At 40.2% G+C, this 18,532-nt stretch overlaps 1 protein-coding gene across 1 annotated transcript in view; it reads left to right on the top strand.

Annotated features, from left to right (window-relative positions):
- The window catches only part of LOC114063200 (protocadherin Fat 4-like), a 64,426-nt gene that overhangs the window by 13,435 nt on the left and 32,459 nt on the right, over positions 1–18,532 (top strand). Inside the window, exons 7-8 of the mRNA XM_027895324.1 lie at positions 14,195–14,375; positions 17,705–17,955. Of these exons, the coding sequence (XP_027751125.1) occupies positions 14,195–14,375; positions 17,705–17,955 (432 nt within the window). The remainder of the gene's footprint in view (positions 1–14,194; positions 14,376–17,704; positions 17,956–18,532) is intronic.

Raw genomic sequence — 18,532 nt, 5'->3', positions numbered from 1 at the left:
CAGCAATATAAAGTTGGCATCAGAAATGAGCAGTGAGATCATAGGAACAGTCAGAAAACAGCTATGGACTACCCAGTTAATCTTACTGAAATCTTACCCCTGAAAAGTAATGAGAATTTGCATTTCAACATTTTCATTTTCTACTTTGCTTAGCATCCAATCTTACGTTTGCTCCACAATGCCAAATGTATTCCAAGTTCCCTCATTTTAAAATAGGATATAGTCTTGTTGCAAAGATTAATTACTTTCACTTGAGGTGTCTGAGCACAAAATTTTGGTTTCAGGTTTTGGTATAAATATTAGTAACAAAGACATCCTGCATCGTATTCTGGACTGATCTTCAGCCTCCCATGGTTTGATGGATTTAATTTACTGCAGGACTTGTTCTTTGTGATAGTAAAAATAGAACAAACCCGACTTGTTGACAAGTTTTGGTTTCTGCCATACTGTGTGCAGTATCTTGTGTCAGTGACAGTATCTATGGTTTATATTTTCCTATTGCAGCAGGGCTCAGGTATTCCACAGTCTCGGCTGAAGCTGAGAAACACAATTTTAGGACTTGATGCATCATTTGTCTTGTGCTTTGGCTAGAGATACTGTTTGCTTTATGGGGTTTGCACTGGCTTTCCGTTACTCTAAAGCCGCAAAATGCTCACTTGTGACTTGGACTTGCTTGAGCTTGAACATCCTTATGTTCCTTCGGAAGCTGCAGCTGGATTTGTTAGGGATAGCAGATCCTTGATGTCTGTTTGGTCTCTCAGTCCAAGCTGGCAGAAGTCAGTGAGGACTGTAGAGAATGTATTCACTCTACACACAATATACCTAAAGGCTGAACTGATAAAGGGTGTTGTGCAGCCAACAATTACTGTCCTTCTTGAAAGAGGGAGGGCGGCAGAAGTCAGCTCTAGCCCACACCTCACACCGCGTGTAAGCCACGAGCCTGACAAGAGCATAGTCTTTTCCTAGACAGTGGTTCCTAAAAAAAAAATATGAAATCCAGGAGATTTAACCAACAGTTAAATCCAGCAGTCCCAAATGAAAATATTTAGTTGTGTTGGGAGATCTCTGAGATTCAGATAATCTGGGAAGATGTTAATGCATGAAGTACCTTTGCCATAAAGTGGCTGACAAGAACAGCAGCTGAGTTCCTGTGTTTAAACATGTAGATATTACACTGATTAAACACTGTATGGAGCTTCTTTTTTAGATTTGCTATGTTCTTATAAAGCTAACTCACAAGTTATTATGCCTTCCTATCAGTGTTAAAAAGCACTAGTGTGCTCAGAAGCAGCTGTTCAGTAGTAACTGTAGGCTAATGTAACTATTCTAATGTGCTTAAGTTTATAATCTGACTAATCCACAGATGGTGTGATCTGGGATAGTTTTCAGCTAGCCCAGTGAATAATGTTAGTTATCATCTTCTGATTATGCTGAAGACTTCCTCTAAATTCATGCCATCAAAGAATACATTGAAAACTATGTTAGTCCTGATTTATCTAAACTAAAACATCACAGGAAAGTAAGTAGAAGTCTTCAGTAGAAGTCAATGTCAGATGTTAACTTGATTTCATGGAAGCAGAATATGAACTATTGACATAGTAGACATCCAGGTGGTACCACACTGAGTGTTGTTACTCAGTGCCTGTTTCATTAACTGAGGTATTTCTTGCCTATTAGCAAAAAAGATGTCAGTGACACAATCTTGAAATTGATAAGAACAATGTTTTGAATATTTATGTCCTTGAGTAGCTCTTAATTGTTTATAAAAGAAACTCTCACAGGCATGTCAAGCTCTTTGCCTGCGTAACTACTTCTTTAGTGTCTTAGTTTCTGTTGGTTTGATAATTCTTAGAAAGAAGGGTTTTGCATAGAGACAATTCATCCAGAAACAGACATGCAAAACAGGTAGTGCTCCTCTGTAGGGAAACCGTGCTTGCCAAATTGTTGAAGAAAGCAGACTTGTCTGAAACTCTCCACATCCGTATTATCTTTGAAAATGAGTCAAGGAAAAGGTTATTATCCTTTGCATTTTGAGGTTGGCTTTTATTTGCTCTAATAAACAGTCTTTCAAATTGTCTTTAGCAGCCCAGTCTTGCCATATATGGTTTGGGGTTTTTTTACAGATAACAATCATGGTATACATCCAGATGCACTTAACTGTGGAAGAGTCTGGGTAGCCCATCAAGAGCAAAATTCCGTCTGTCCAGTCCACTTCCCATCTCTCTTAGACTCTGCATCTCAATTTTTATAGGCTACACTGCCTGGTTTAAACTATTCAGACATGATATCCTGCTCCTATAGAGGTCTATGCCAACTCTCGCTGTTCCCTCCAAGAAGCAGATGCAATGCATAGTTAGAAGCACCTTTAGACGCAAGAACTAATGGATTCCCAACTTAGTTTTAGCGGTCTTCCTGATCTCCTTATCCATAATCAAGGATTTCTTACGTTTATGTTTATTTTCACTTCATCAAGTTGTGGCTGTAGGTTCTTGCAGTGCTACTTTAGACTGTGTAGAGGAAATTGGTGGAAGGAGGAAGATCTTTAATTTTTGCTTATTGTTATCTCAAGGTGTCAGTCCAATGCATGTATAGGTTTTATAGCATGTACTGGCAGCAGGTACACTGAGTCCAATAGCCAGTGAAGGATTAGGGCATGGTAAATTTAGTGTGGAGCCAGCAGGGCTGCATGGGATGTGGTGGCTGCAGCAGCTCAAAGGCCTCTGTGCTTTTTGACCATGCACAGATGTGCTCTTTCAGAGCCCAGATCTCCATCCTGGGCATGTGAGAAGAACTGTTGAGTTATTAAGAGCTGAGCTGCTCATAAACATACTGGGCAGGTCAGGTAGAGGACCACTGGTGGGACCACATGCGCCAGCAGTGGAAATTTGGGCAGTTGTTGAAGAAATGCTTTCCCAAGCAAGAGCTCCCCTCAGGCCCAGAGAAATCAGTCATGATATATGCATTGTCCTGGCTCTGGCCCAACTATTCCTTGGCCTTGCCTGCTAATCCTCTGCCTGGCCCTCAGGGTAGATCACAGGTCAGGAGAGGGTCTTCCCTCCGCCCTAGGGGAGGGAAAAGACTGACAAAACGTTTTCTGGCACTTCGCTCAGTGATTTGTGGCCATTCAGCCTGCTTTGTGCCCAGTTTCCACAGGACAGTCTGCACAAAGGTTTCTGATTTCAACCTGAGTTTATCATCACTCTTCCCTCACTTCTGCACTTCCACCCTGCTCTTACTACTGCTGGATCTTGGACACTAGACCACTACTCCAGGCAGCAGGGATTTATGAGGACGCGCAAAGCGTCCATCACTCGGAGCATTCAGCATCTTCCAGAACTGTACACCTGTGACTTTGGTCGACAAATAAAACATAATTCAACCCCAAAGTTCAGCCATCCCGTTTCGGAGCCCCTCTTGCAGCACAAGCTGTAAGACCAGAGTGCATGAATTATAAATATAGCGACAGGCAAAATGATGGACTGTGGAATAACAGGATAGTGTTTGGATTGCAGATGCTCCCCCAGAATGTCTGCTAATATAAGTGCCAAGAAACCTACACGCAGCTGTCTGAGTGTGTCTTCATGGGCCTGTTTCTACCACATAAATCTGGTCTGCTTTGCCATACCTTTCTTCATGGCAAAATGGTTGGGAAAAGAGACTTTCTGTGGGGTTTTTTTTACCCCATCTGGAGGGGACGCAGCACTGGGTCAACATTCAACTCTGGCAGCATGACAAGAACTGGTGCAGCTGCTTTTATCATCCGTGTCTTTAACTCTTTGAGCAATTTTCTTCACAAATGTTAGCATTCCAACAGTCCTCCTCCTTTTATTTATTGATAGCAGGGATGTGGAATAGCACATCTGGAAACCTGCTCACTGCCCAGGACTACTGTTTAAATAAACTGCAGCCACCATCTCTTGATTTGGTTGTTCAGAATGGCATGTTGCCACAATGTAACCAAAATCAAAATGTGATGTTTCTAATTAGAAGCTGTGTTCCTGTGAAATTTTTTTTCTTATTTTATTTTCTTAAATAATCTTTTTACTGATTTAGATAAATAGTCCTGAAAGAAAGGAATCAGTGGACTGATTATTATATTTAGTTAGCTGTTCTTTGTATACATCCCCGACTTGGATGAAAAACAACCATATGTTTTTTCTTTAGGAAATGTTGGTCTCTGACTTATGCATTCTTTCCTTCAAGAATGTAGGAGGGCAACCAAATAGGGAGGTTATATCCTTTTCAGGAATTCTCTTCTGAGCTAGGCTTTTGGTTCCCTTCAATCCTAAAATCAAATGAAACCTGACAATGTAGCTGTATTGTTTTTTAATGCGTTTGAAGATATTTCCCTGTTTGGGGTGACAACTAAAGAACAGCTGTATTTTCTAGTAATGTTAAGAAAGTCTTGAGACTCAACACCTTTTGAGATTGATGTGACTGGGCTTGAAGACATTTGTACGCATCCTGTTTTCTTAGCAGACACTGTATGTCTCCTTAACATAGAGTCTACAGTGTGAAAAAATGTTGCCTGAAAAGAATGATTATTATTTTTAAAACTAATTTAGCTCTTTTAAAATTTTGGTACTGTCAAAACAAATAAGCAACTCACAAATTTTCAGTTAGAAGTGTCCTGTCCTCCATGCTATCTGTGCAATGTCTAAATGTACCCATCACTTCAGGCTTTAGTGAGCTAAATGAAGCTGATGTGTGCTTACCTTGCTGCTTAGCAGTATACAGAGTGATTGCTATCTTCTATGGTCTTGTTTTATGGCAGAGATGTTTCAAAATTAATTTTGGGTTCTGTCCCAGCTCCATTTGTTTCCTTGTCCTTATGGAAGCTCTTCCTCATGTCAGTACTGTCTATTTGAGACTAGTTTTACTGGTTTGCTCTTTTACTAGTTTTAATATTTTTGCCCTTTTAATACTGGTACTAAAACTATTTTTTTTAGTAGTTCTACATGATTTTTGAATTCATTTCTAAATAGCACAGTGGGAGAACTGAAATGGCGACACTCATCAGTGAGTTCATAGTGTTCATATTGTCTTACCATCCTCTAAAATCAGGAGAGAGGAGAATTGAGAGTGGCGTTTTGTGGTTGTAGGAATCTAATAGCAGGGTCTTACCCTACCACAGAGCCTAGAAACTGTTAGCACTGTTAAATTTTTCTCTAGAAGGCAAAAGTTCCAAAAACTGGGTTTATGGCAAAGTCAGTCTGATGTCCCCTAAAGAGTAACTGTCAGGGAAGAGAGCGTATCTATGTCTATATGATGTGACACATTTACTCCTCAAAGGAGATGAGGACTTCAGCCCATCCCTTCAGAGAACTGGCCCATGAGATGATGCACAATACAGCCCCAGAATACCATTTCAGGGATTTAGTCTTCTGTTAGGTCCTAAACTTCCATTATTGGATCACTGTTTTTAAAATAGTCCAGTGGGAGTCTCTGGGCTAAATCCAAGCAAAGGGCTCAGACTGGCCAGCTCAAGTTGAAATATCTGTGAAAACAATGAAAGCTTTTCACTCAGGTTAAAATCATGGATAGAACTTCAGCTTTTAAACCAACTCAAACTAGTTTTGGGGGTTAAAAAAAATCAAAATTTTCAGAGAAGGAAGAATTTTCTGTTTGTAAATTTTTGGGTGTTACACCTCCTTTCTTATTTCTCCATTCAACCCTCTTGCTCTGATTAGTTTGGAACTTTTAAATGAAAAATAATTTTCAATTATTGTCCTTTTGCCTACATCGCTTTTCTAAGAAATTCTCCTTTAAAGGTGCTAATGATTTGACTGACTGTAATCTGTTTTGCAGAAGAATGCCTAGAGTAGTTGTGATGCTGTGCAGTTTATCAGCCTTTGAGAAATACTGAGATTTTCCCAGTCTTAGTGATCTCAAACCATTTTTTAAATTAAGTGTTACACCTTATAAATTCCAAGTCTGCTAGCTCAATCTTCAAATACAAAGCTGCAATTTCAGGAAGCCTTAATTGCAAGGATAAAGCAAGTAAAACATATGGTCTGAACAGTTATCCTGCTGGTTAATCTTCTCTATTTATACAGGGTGTTTTTAAAGCGTAATTCAAAATTGTGCATTACGGAAATTTCGCTGTGGGATATTCAGGAGTCACAAGCCGTCAAAAATTGCCTTAGTCAGCAGTCCCTGCAGGAGCCAGCTTTTCTGTTTTTTTCTGTTTACAGTAATAACTTATAACAAGGAGGAGTAATTTGGTGGTTTTAAGAAAATATTTTTTTTAAAATGGCTCTGCCTTTCTTTTAAGTTGCAGTTCCGCTGTCTTGAAATCTTACTTGGGTCACGAGAGGCCTTGCCAGAGCACGTGGCCATGCCCACCCTCCCACACCCTCTGTTGTGGGCACAGATCATAAAATGGTTTGGGTTGGAAGGGACCTTAAAGCTCATTGAGCAGGGACACCCTCCGCTAGACCAGGTTACTCCAAGCCCCATCCAAACTGGCCTTGCACAATTCCAGGGATGGGGCATCTACAACTTTTCTGGGCAACCTGTGCCAGTGTCTCACCATCCTCATAAGAAAGAATTTCTCCTTTGCACTGTTACAACCAGTCATTTGCTAGGTTTTCGTATGAACCTTACATTTGGCATTTTCCATAAATGTTCTTTTTTTGAAATGTATTTGGCAGAAGGCAACTTCTTGCTCTGGAAATAAACGCATTTCTGGCTAGGAAACCTGCGGTACCTACATGTGTCATTTCTGAGCACCATCTCTGATGACCTGTACCTTCCATGTTAATAGATGACAAGTGTGTGTCAAGGGGGTTTATGGCACCTGGGATTAATGCTTGTGCCTTTTATGAAAGGAGAAGGAAACCTGACGGCCACAAGGCTCTCACTGCCATCTGCTTATGTCAGCATCCCTGTATCCAGCTTAGGCCAGGGGTAGCAGAGCAGGACTCTTCTAGCCTTTCCTTTGTACATTTTAAAGTTTACTAGACAAAAGCAGTGCTGGGAAAAAATTATGAACAGGAGGAATGTATTACCTACCACCACTCAGGTGTGTAAGTGATACTTATGATAATGTGTATGCGCCGAAAGAGATTGTTATGTGGACCAGCCTGAAGTTGGGAGAAATATATACTATACTTTTGCTTTACTGCACGTGTTTTGTTCTCAGTCTGTGTCTCATTCCAGTAGGTCCAGCTCCATAACAGTGCTACAGCATCTTTTTTCCCCTCTCTGGGTAAACAGCTGCAGGTAACTCCTCCTGATCAGAGGAAGAGAATGGGGATAGGAAAATGTGTATATACACCAGAGGATTTGAAACTGCCTCTCTGTGTGCCTGCAACTCCCATCCTTTCAACAGCGTATTAAATGTATTGCAATGTAATGTTGTCCCTGCTGTGAAGCTCCAAAGCTTAATGAATTCATAGGATGAAGTCAGTGAGGAATTTTGGTATCCAAATTTAAAACCCATGTGGATAAAACCAGATGAGAGATACCATCTTGCATCACTGTTCGGGACAAGATTTTCTTTTACGCTCTCCAAACAGGTGTGACCATCTGTGTTTGTGCACATGCATCAGACTGGACATGTCACTGCTTGAATGAGGTTGGACTCTTGTCCAGTGATTAGTTTTATTTTTTCTTTACTTTTGATGTCTTATGTTCTCAAATTTAGTTCTGCTTTTTCCCATCTTAGTTAGGCTGCCAGATGAGGGGTGATACTGACTTTTATAATATCTGGTGCAGTAGGGAAAATCCTTTTTTGTTTCTTGTTATATAGTCCTTGCAAAAGTGGAGATCTATCCCAGTTGTCTATCTATCCCCTTGGTTTTTGAAGTAGAAGTTCTGTTAAATCAGTTTTGGCAACAACTGCTACTTTGTGCCTGAGAAAAACTCAGATTCGACACACTCAGAAATTTGGAAAATCTGAGCTCCTGCATGGTCTCATTTACTAGTCACCCACTGAACTGACAGAGAAGGGCTTTCTTCTAAGCTTGTTAATATCTTCGTTTATTATCTACTTATTTCAGCTTTTGTCTCAAAATAATCTGGGTTCACCAGTTTTTTTAAGATGTAGCATGGAAACCTGTGGTGAAAAATTGAGTAAGAAGAAAACAAAGCCCAGTAAACATACCCAGCCAGGACGAATATTTGTGGTGCAGTCTTGTAAAAAGAACTACTTCTTTTTCTCACATCACATGTGCAGTTACTTTTGTATTCTTAGAAAACAAGTTAAAGTCAGCCATGTTCCAAATCAAGCTTCGTGTGCACTGAGAATTCAAAGTGTAAGGCAAGCTAGTTGCATTTTCACTTAATCTAGCTCCGTATTTATCTTAAAACTCACCAGTTGTGTGAGGCTCAGCACGCTCTGTCTGCATTTAAATGCATTTAGAAAGATTGACCACTTTATTGTGAGAAAGGCCTTGTTTACTTGAGTGAAAAAATTAATACTCTCTAATAATGCATACTGCTCCTAGTCCTGGGACTCATTCACTGACTGTTTAACTGGAGAAGTGAAATCCGCTTTGTTGCAAAGCAACACATTTCAGTGAGGCAAAAATTCCATTTCTGTTAAATCGTTTCAAATTTTCAGGATAATGATGTGTTTAATTTACCGCAAAACATGGTAAACTGCCTGCAGTATGAGTCTTGATTAGTCATTTAGATTAATTTTATTTAATTTTAATCCTTTTTTTTTTTTTTTTTCATTTCAGTGAAATGAATCTGTGGGTTTTTTGCTTAAGTTTGTTGTTAGTTTTCTAGCACATAATTTTGATATTTTAATGCTGGCAAAAACCTTTGAGTTCCTGGTTTCTGAATGATCATTTTACTGTCTGCTGTGCTACCCACGGTGCAGAAAGGACCCAGAAACCATTAAAGCTTCAAACAATATGTGGATGGTGTGCTGAACACATTCTCCTATTTCTAATTTCTACTGTGAGCCACACAGTACCACACAGCCGAGATAATTTCCAATAGCATCATCTTTTCCTGAGCTTTCTTGAAAAACCTAAATACCTTTGCAAGTTTCCTTCCATGGTTTTCTCTTCAGTCTCTTGTGTTCTGATCATTCCCCACTCATCCTGGTGTCCCACTGTGATGTGGAGAGCTGAACATGTACCGGAGCAGATGGTGCCATATGTTTGGGATTACAGGCAGCCAAAACATCTTACCTTCCCCATTCCCCAGGACAGGGTGAATGAAGATAGCATGTGGTGCTCCCTTCTTCCAAGGATGCATATGTAGACCAAGGTGAAAGCAAAAGCAGTCTTTGCATCCCTTGTGGAAGACTTTGTGGCTTAGAAGCATTAGCACCAGTTAGGGGAATGAGTGACTTATGATGAGTTCATCCAAAAAGGTGTATTGTCCTCTCTTTGCTGGTTATCCAGGTGCTGAAAAGTACAAATTGTCAGTTTAAATGGTATTTCTCCCTCCCTCCCTCTCTCTCTCTCACCTTTCTGCATTTTGCTCCTTTCTTCTACTTCTGTTGCTGCACATGGCCATTATTTTTCATCCCCCTTTTCCTGGACAGGGAAAGAAAAACATTGAAAGGGCTTGTTATAACTTCTAAACTGACAAATCACAAATATCATCATATTTTCTGTGGTGATAAGCCCCAAACAAGCACTAGGGAATGGGGTAGGAAACCTGCTCGTAGTTCTTTGCCAGTCCCATCTTCTTGGGACAAGAGAGATCCTGCCCCGTACTCCTGCCTGCCTGACCCGCCTTCCCCATTCTGCTTCTTCATGTCACTTCCTCAAGTGTCCTGTGCAGAGACAGGGACCACAGCCCAGCGCTGGCCAGGCCTAAGGTGGCCTCTCACAACCTTCCCCCTGTCGTTCGCCCTCCACCGTGGGCCCCTGGGGAGCAGGCTCCCAAGGTCTGCTCCTTCTCTTCATCCCCAGACACATGTTTACTTGCAGATGTAAGCAAAAAAGCTGAAGTTTTTGGAAGAACATCCGTGGGAAGCAATTTTCCTCCTGAACTCAGTGTTGCTATTTTGACACTATCCCAGGTTAATCTTTATGTCAACAATGACATTTGGACATTTGTGGGACCGTCTGCTTAATATATATGTACAGCTGTCACCTAGAAAATAAACTGTTCAGTTCATAGAAACAGACCACAGCACACAGAGATGGCATATTCAGAATAATAAAAATGTATTAATGTCATAGTCTCTTAAATTTTAAAGGTTTGATATGCACTGAACAGGAACAGTCAATCTGATCTCTCCCGTTTAGTTCATGTAGTTAACTTTATGTTCTCCAGTTATTCATCATTTGATGGTTCTTTCACTCCTCCATCCTTCTAGAATTTTTTTTTTCTGTGCCTCTGTGAGATGTGGTATTTTGGGATTTGAAAAAAAAAAAAAAACAACTTACTAGTAGTATAACACTAGAGAAATCTCTAAATGAGGAGTGTCTGACAAAGGAATAGTTGCTGCTTCTTCTGAAAAATAGTTCAGACTATAATGAAAAATTATAGAAATTTTAATGCAAGCTCACTAAGGGAAAACTGGATGTTTCTTTGTGGCTTTAGGTCCTGGGGCTGTTTCTAAGAGTACTCAAAGGCTTGTGTGGCTGTGTACTGCAATTTTAGATAGGTTGTAACATGCCTGGTTTAGTAAGAACAGTTTGGGGCCATCTTGAGTGTTTGGCTAATATTGCAGAATTTACACAAAATTTACTGCACTTATTTATGCAAAATATTAAGTGCACTTTGAAGAAAATAAGGGATGATGCTGGAGCATAATAAGATAACTGACTTGGGGAAGATTTGCTATCGAAGCATAACTAAGAAATCTGGGAACTCAGCCTGACCATGGAAACTACTTCTCTCACCACAAATATGACATGTACATTTTATGAAACCTGCTTATTACCAAGGGCCAAATTCTGTGGTCCTTATACAAGCACAGCTTTCGCTGGAAGTTCACTAAGGATGGTAGAATTTGGCGCTGAGCTATTTCTTTTCCATATGAAATTACTTCATTTGTAATTTCCTCTTCTTATATTTCTCAGTAACTGCAGAAATGTGAGCTAGTCTTTTAATTTCAAGTGAATAAAAACTTTGAGGACTCTGTAAAATTGCAACTTTATCTTTTGGTGTAATAGAATAAAGGGGTAAATTTGTGGACGTGATATTTTACTTGAGGGGAAAAAAAGCATATTTGGATAACTACACAGACAGGAAACCAGTGTAAATACATGAGTTTTTCCATCTAAGTAAGATGAGAAAGGTTTGGGGGTTTGAACCGGAGAGCAGTGTCTTGGGATGTTACAAACAGCTGAATTAATATTGGACTTGTGGGATGTTTCTGTGAGCACCGTGCAGCCACAAGCTAGCGTTGAATGAGATCTGGGTTACTTGTGTTACCCCAGCTAATTTTGTTAGTATGGTACTCAACCATGACTGGTTTATTCACTTCTCTGAGGCTGATACAAATATGCCCATACTGCACTATATGGTGCAGCAGACACTTCCAGGGAGGAAGTGGGATTGGAGAATGAGGGCACGGAATGTATAGAGGGCTGAAGCAAGGGCTGGGATTTGACATTTGGAGTGTTTGATTATTTGGTACACTTGAAATTCAGGTTCCTAGAAGAGGAAAGAGGGCTAGGGCTGGTGGGAGTCAATTGGCTGAGTCAAAAGCTGCTGGTGTTAGTGTGATCCTGAGCAGGAGAATATCTACAGCCCACAAGGATCTATTGCATCTGGCATCCCTTTTGGCTGTTTCCATTAAGTTTCAATAGAATGCAGATTCAATAGCCATGCAGGAGGAAGAACAAACCCCTTGCAGCATCTTGCTGTTGATATCTGTGCACGTGGTACTTTGCCAGCAGATGTGAACATGTTCTTTCCATCCCCTTTTTTGCATCAGTCCTGTGAGTGTAGCTAGTGCAGCAGCAAGCCCAAGCTCTGGGACAGCCTGCAGAGCTGTGGTGGAGCCAGTCCCATCACCCCAGCCTTGGATTACCAATGGAGTTGCTGCCACCTCCATTAATTTTTGTGACTAAATTGATAGTGTGAATTTTTCAGCATTGGCTTTGTCGTAGCAAATACATTTGAAACAAGGAGTTTCAGCTTTTAGCTGTGAGCGAGCTTTCTTTCCCAGACTGAATGGCATTACTGATGTTCTTTGAATGTGACTCTACCCGAGATTAATTTCTGAATTATGTATAAATTGTTTAATCACCTGTGAAACTTCACAGCTTTCAACTTTTCATTTCGTTAGCTGCGAGATGAATGTCACTAAAATGTGTTTGGAAGGTCAGAGCTTGATGACACGTGCAGCAAATGCCGCCGAGGACTCTCTTTCGTTTAGTGCAGTAATAATAAACACTCCACAGGCAATATTTCAGCAATCAGGAACACTTCTGCAGGATTTTCTATCTATATGTGTTTGGCTAAATGACAAAATGGGGAGGGGGAAAAAAAAAAAAAGCTAAGAAATGAGTCAGACTTATTGCCTTAATGTAACCCTCCTGGCTGAAAGTGTATTAATTGGCAGAATGAATTACCTCAGACTTGAGCACAGAAAGGCCTCTATTGTGTGCGGCCGTGATGTGAAACCTACACTTCTTGGCTTGCACGCTCTTTCCCTCGGCATTGTGATCTTTCCCGTCTGATCAGCAGGCTTCAAATTCAGCCTGGCGATATTTGTAACACCTTTCAATTGGAAGCTTTGTCGTTCAGCCCATTCGTGCATTAAACCAAGTTGCTGTGAAGCATTTTGTGGTGAAAAGCCTCCTTTCCGTGCAGAAGCTGCTTCCAGCTTCTTCCCAGCAATGCAGTGTGGTGCTTCTTCAACCTGCAAGGGTTAACATGCAGGAAAATGGGTTGTTATTTCTTCTTTTATATAAGAGCTTTGTGTTTGGAGCCCTTGCCAGGAGCAGATGAGACCCAAGAGCAGAGCCTGCCTCCTTCCCAGCCCTCAGGTTGGGTCCAGCAATAACCTTGGATAGCAGTGACCCAATCATCTGCTGGGTTGGAAGGACGAGGGCGGTCACACAGGGCTGCCTGCGTTCCATCAAATGACAGCTCCATGTAATATGTTTGCCTCACAGCAAGGACTCGACCACTATCTGGCCCACAGCATTTCATTATTGTCTCTTTTTTCCCAGTCCAGCAAATGTTAAATTGTATCCGTTTGAGATTGAAGGGGAAAGAGATGCAATTTTGGGTAAAACAGGCATGGTCATCATCTGTATTTTGAGTAAAAAGGGGCCATAACTCATGTGTTTATTCTCCGCTATCACTTTCTCCTTCTCCTTCCCACGTATTCAAAGAAGGGAACAATCCCTTTTTTTTCAGGGACCCTCAGTGAAGAATTTGGTTAGCAGAAGATGTCTTGCTGATTCTTCGCTGAAAAGAAATGTAATGGACTGACAAAACTAACATGAACTTGTAAAACTCTTCATTGTCTTTTTATTTTTGGATTTGACAAAGGAAAAGCTTAAGAGAACAAATACGGAGAGATTGCACATGAATAAACATGCTATTTCTTGCTCGTTGCTGCTCATCAGAGTTAAGTTTAGAATAACAAGGAGGATGAAAGCCGTAGGTTAAATAAGTTCAGTCCGATTTCCCGTAAGCCAGTATCCCATCGGAGCGAGCATTATTTGCTGCTATAGATGGTTGCTTCTATGGAGAAAATGAGTCTGAACAGGGCTGGAGACTGTGCAACCCTCTCACCCTCTCCTCAGAAGGTCTCCCCAGGTCAGGGGTGCAACCGGCAGTGGAAAAGCCATGCGGAAATCTGTGTTTTGCCACAGTTTCCACTCTTATTTGTTCTGCGGAGAAATAAATTGAGGTCTGGAATCTTCACGTCTGTCAGTGTGCCACCTTTGAAGGTCTTCTTGCAGAGAAATAGAAAAGTCAACCACATCTTCAAACCGGTCCTAATTGTTACAGGAAGGCTGCTGAGCAGTTCCAAGACCATCTTTTTCCACTGAGTTTGAATTACAAAATATTTCTGGAATTAGATGGAGCAAGAAAAATAACAACTTTTTTTTTTTTTTTCCATCTTTCACAACTGGTACTTTATGTCAAGATGACATTGAAACAAACCTGACCCTGTCCTCTATGGTGAACTGGCTTTCATACTCCGTGAACTGTGACATGCTCAAGCGCTCAGCTCTAAATCAGGGCTGGCAGACCTTTTGATTAGCATACTGGTATTTGTAACCTCTAGCACTTTTATCCCCCTTTCCCGCAGGATCTCCTGCCCTCACTGGCACTGGAACCATTGCTGTCACAGTGGATGATGTCAATGACAATGTCCCCACGTTCGCCTTTAACGTGTACTTTGCCACCGTTCTGGAAGATGCTCCTACAGGGACAGATATTTTGCTCGTAAACTCCTCGGATGCTGATGCTTCTACAAACGCTGTTATTAGGTAGGTCAGTTACTGCTGCTCTGTGTAATCCTGCCTCATAACTTGCCTCAATATTGTTTTTTCTCTCAGTGTCCAACACCAACGTGCCTTAAAGCTGCAAGATACAATAGACCAGGTGTATATGTGTGACTAAATTATTTTGACGAATCTGTCTTTTGATTGTTTAGGCTTTTAGAATTATATTAAGTGCAAGTGGAGTTGCAGGGTTATTTTAATTTTTTACTAAGTGAAAAGCAAATGAGTTTAACTTCTACCTGCACCCACTAGTGCCTTGCTGCTGCATTCACACCTCTTCATGTAGTGAACAATTTTCACTAAAAACCAACAGGCTCCTTGAGTAAATTTTTGGTCAAATAACGTCTTCAGTTTAACATGAAAATTACACAAGGTGAGGCATAAAGCTTATGAAATTCAGAAAAACAGTAAAAAGCTAGAATTTGACATTTTTGCTCTAAATGCCAGCTGATTTGCAGAGCTCAGTTGATGGAACTTAGCTGGGCACTGGGCTGAACACTGGCCATTCCCAGTGTCACAGACAGCAGTAATGAAGATGCTGAGTGACAGTGACGAGCCTAAGATTTTTCCACTAAGGACTGATATACTGCAAAAGGGAATGCAAAGCAGATTTGTATTAGTTATTATTAGTTATCACATTTAACTGTTGTGGCTGCTAACATCACTGTTTCAAAACTTACAAAACAGGATATAAAAGCAGATTCTGTATTTACTTTTTTGTTAGTTCACCTGAGTTTATTCTTCAAAGAGCATAAGAATGCCACCGTGGTTGTCACTTTTTTTTAAAGAAAGGAAGTAAAATAAAACAGAACTATGTTATGGCAAAGCAATGTGTATAAAATACTCTAATATTTTCTTTCCAACTAGTTACAAGCCAAAAAAAAAAAACCTTGATGTTTAGGCATCTTTAGATATTGAAAATCATCCAAAATTATCATTTATTTAGTTGTGAAAAAATAAAGCTTTTAATTTTATTCCATATTAGTTTAAGAAACTATTTCTGGCAGCTCCTTTAGAAAAAAGAGTTCCATGCAAAGCATGAATGATTGTAACAATTGTGTCCCGTAATCAGAAATTACCAGAGTGCTCTCAGATTTCTTTACTGTGGTTGAATTGCTTTAATATCTGTGCCATTAGTCTTTGTCATTCACTCAGTACCTCATCGTAGAATTAGTTGATAAAAATATTTTTTCCCTTCATAAGTAGCTATTAAAAAATTGTTTTCAGGTTTTGTTTTACACTCTTTAGGCTCAGGAACAGACTTTGTTTTTCTTGGACAGAATTTGTCCAGATTCAGCATTTAAAGTAGATCTTAAAATATGACTGGTATTACAAAACTGGTGAAAGCCAGAAGAACCAGAACATAAGGTCGTCTTGTCAGAGGTGTTGAGCACTCAGAATTCCTTTTCAGCCTTGTTAGACTGTGTTTCAAAATGGAACCTTTGGTTTTCGAAAGTGTAAAATCCTTGACTGATATTTTCATGTAAAGTTAAAAAATGCGCTCTGTTTTACAAGAAATGGTTAATCTGCAAATCTGTTACCTGTCCATATGTGCCATGTTCTCTTATTTCTGGTGATAACCTGTGGAGTCATTAAAGGAGGGAGATGGGGTTGTAAATGGCAAGGCACACTTGTACTGTCCTGTTAAAGACAGTGCAGGTAAGAGGAGTCAGCACAGACAAATAGGCAAAAGACTTGGATCAAATTGCTTTCATACCAGTTGTCACTATTAGAGTTTCAGAGAGTTTTTGGTTTGGTTTGGTTTTTTTGGGGTAGAGTTTGGATATTTTTCTAATTTTATTGAGACACACATTGTCCAGTTGATTTGCATGTAGTTATACTCAGATATAATTCAGAATGCCTTATGAAAAATTTAGTGTCTTTATTATTTCTTTGTTTTTTTAAAAGATTTTCATAGTATCTTTCCCATGCTGAAGCTCGAGCCATTATATGTATGTGGAAATACAGAAAAGAAAGTCTCTGTCTTCTGCAACACCTCACTCAGGCTTAAATCGTTGCAAGTCACAGATGAAATGTGCCTGTGCTGCTATTTAGGGAGATTTAAGTGGTGCTTTAGACTTGGTGCACATTCTTTCCATTCTAGATGCACATTTCTAGGGCTGGAGAATAATTACATATGGCCATCATATTATATCATAATTAAGCAATTAAAGTGTGCTCGTGGCATTGTGCAGAGATTAATGACTGAACAGGAGAAGTTGCCACAGCTTATTACACAGGCTGGCTCTCAATCCTCTTGGTACAGCTTCTGGGCTGTGTTATTGCTGTCATAACCTGTGCTGATTTTAAAGAGGTGAAGATAGGAATATTAATCTCTTTCATTAAAGCCACTTTCATAGAATCATATACCTCAAAAAAGCTGCTACTTTGCTTCTCTGAAGGAGCAATGTAAACCACAGCTGTTTTGGGTTGCAATGTTGAATATGAGAATTATTCCTTTAGCTAGTTTTTGTTTCCATTGCTTTGTCAAAAATATGTTATCTGAAGTAATAAAAAATGTAATATTGATCAATTAACTTTAAAAATACAGCCCAGTGCTCCACCGTATCTTTGAGATTCATTCTGTATGAGCAAAAACCAGATAAGCATTCCAAGAGAAGGAACAAACTCACTGTGCTAGGAAGCCAGAGATAGCCCTGCAGTAAGCACACAGTCAGTTCTTATCAAATCACACTGTTGCACACACTCAGGGATGTGGGCACATACATATACACCAGCCAAGGGTTAAATTCTTGTCCCAGTTAGTCTCTATTCATGTAGCTCTGTTAGTAATTTGCTATGTTTTACTATGAATTAACATTGAAATATTGAACAGGAAAACTTGGCTCAGTCTCAGCAAACAATATGAATTTTAAATCCTCATTTTATTTTGTAAAACTGTCATACTTTAATTTCAGAAAATGGTATTTTTTTTTCTAATTGCGTGCTGCAGATTCAGCTAGAAGGTACGTCAGCCTTTTGGAGTAACACTTATTGTATTAGCTCAGGGAAGTCAATACTCCAGCAGGCAGTTTTGAGAATACATCTGATGGTATCTCCAAATATCAAAAGGCTTAGTCAGCTACTCATGTATTAGAAATCTGTGTTAAGCAACTATGCTTGGAAATCCCCAGAAATGTCATTTATGACAGGCCTTGAAATATGCAAGAGTAAAAAAATGAAGACAGATGGGCAGTGAGAAGAAAATCTGGCTGTCCACTGATGCCCATCAGCATGGTGGTCTGAAGAATATAGAAAATGGTTACTCTGAAGTAGTAATCAAATTTTCCTTCCTTGTTTTTCCTTTCAAACAGCTATAGGCTTTCTGGTGGCAATTCCCAATTCACAATCAACCCATCTACAGGACAAATCATCACCAGTGCCCTCCTCGATCGAGAGACAAGGGAGAACTACACTTTGGTGGTGGTGGCGAGTGACGGGGGCTACCCCAGGGCTCTCTCCAGTTCCACCAGTGTGCTCGTCTCTGTTGCTGATGTGAATGACAACCCACCCAAATTTCAGCACCATCCTTATGTCACCCACATCCCATCACCTACCACCTCAGGTAATGTGATCAGTGGCACTGCTTGGGATACTTCAGACTGCATAAATACAGAATGGTTTGGGTTGACGGGGAGCTTGAAGATCATCTCATTCCAACTACCCTGCCATGGGCAGGGACACCTTCCTCTAGACCAGGTTGCCCCATCCAACCTGTACTTGAACACTTCCAGAGATGGGGCATCCATAACTTCTCTGGGCAACGTGTTAATGAAATGCAGAGTTGTGCCACAGTGCTTCTGAGATGTTCCTGTACAGCTGTTTTTTCCTGGTGTTATCTTCATGTTGCATAGGAAAAGAGGAAGATCAAGGCTCAATATATCACCCACAATTTGGCAATTTTTTTTAGTGTGTTCCTGCCATCTAAATTCAGTTATGTTCCTGTAGTTATGTAAAGGAGATACAGTGTAAGTGAGCACCCGCTCTAACAATTGATTACATTATTTTGCCAGGGTTAGGTAGACAATGGCCTCTTTTTATTTCAGGGAGTCTCTTCTGTGTGTTGATATTCTTTTTCTGCCCTGAGACATTCTTAAAGATGATTTTGACAACCTCTTCTAAAAAAACCATGTCTGTATCAC

The sequence above is a fragment of the Empidonax traillii genome, unplaced genomic scaffold (genome assembly GCF_003031625.1).
Source record: "Empidonax traillii isolate 1590-97213 ecotype Southwest subspecies unplaced genomic scaffold, ASM303162v1 scaffold456:size804173, whole genome shotgun sequence".
Lineage (NCBI taxonomy): Eukaryota > Metazoa > Chordata > Aves > Passeriformes > Tyrannidae > Empidonax > Empidonax traillii.
The sequence above is the reverse complement of the archived record's forward strand: the minus strand, read 5'-3'. Positions and strand labels throughout refer to the sequence as shown.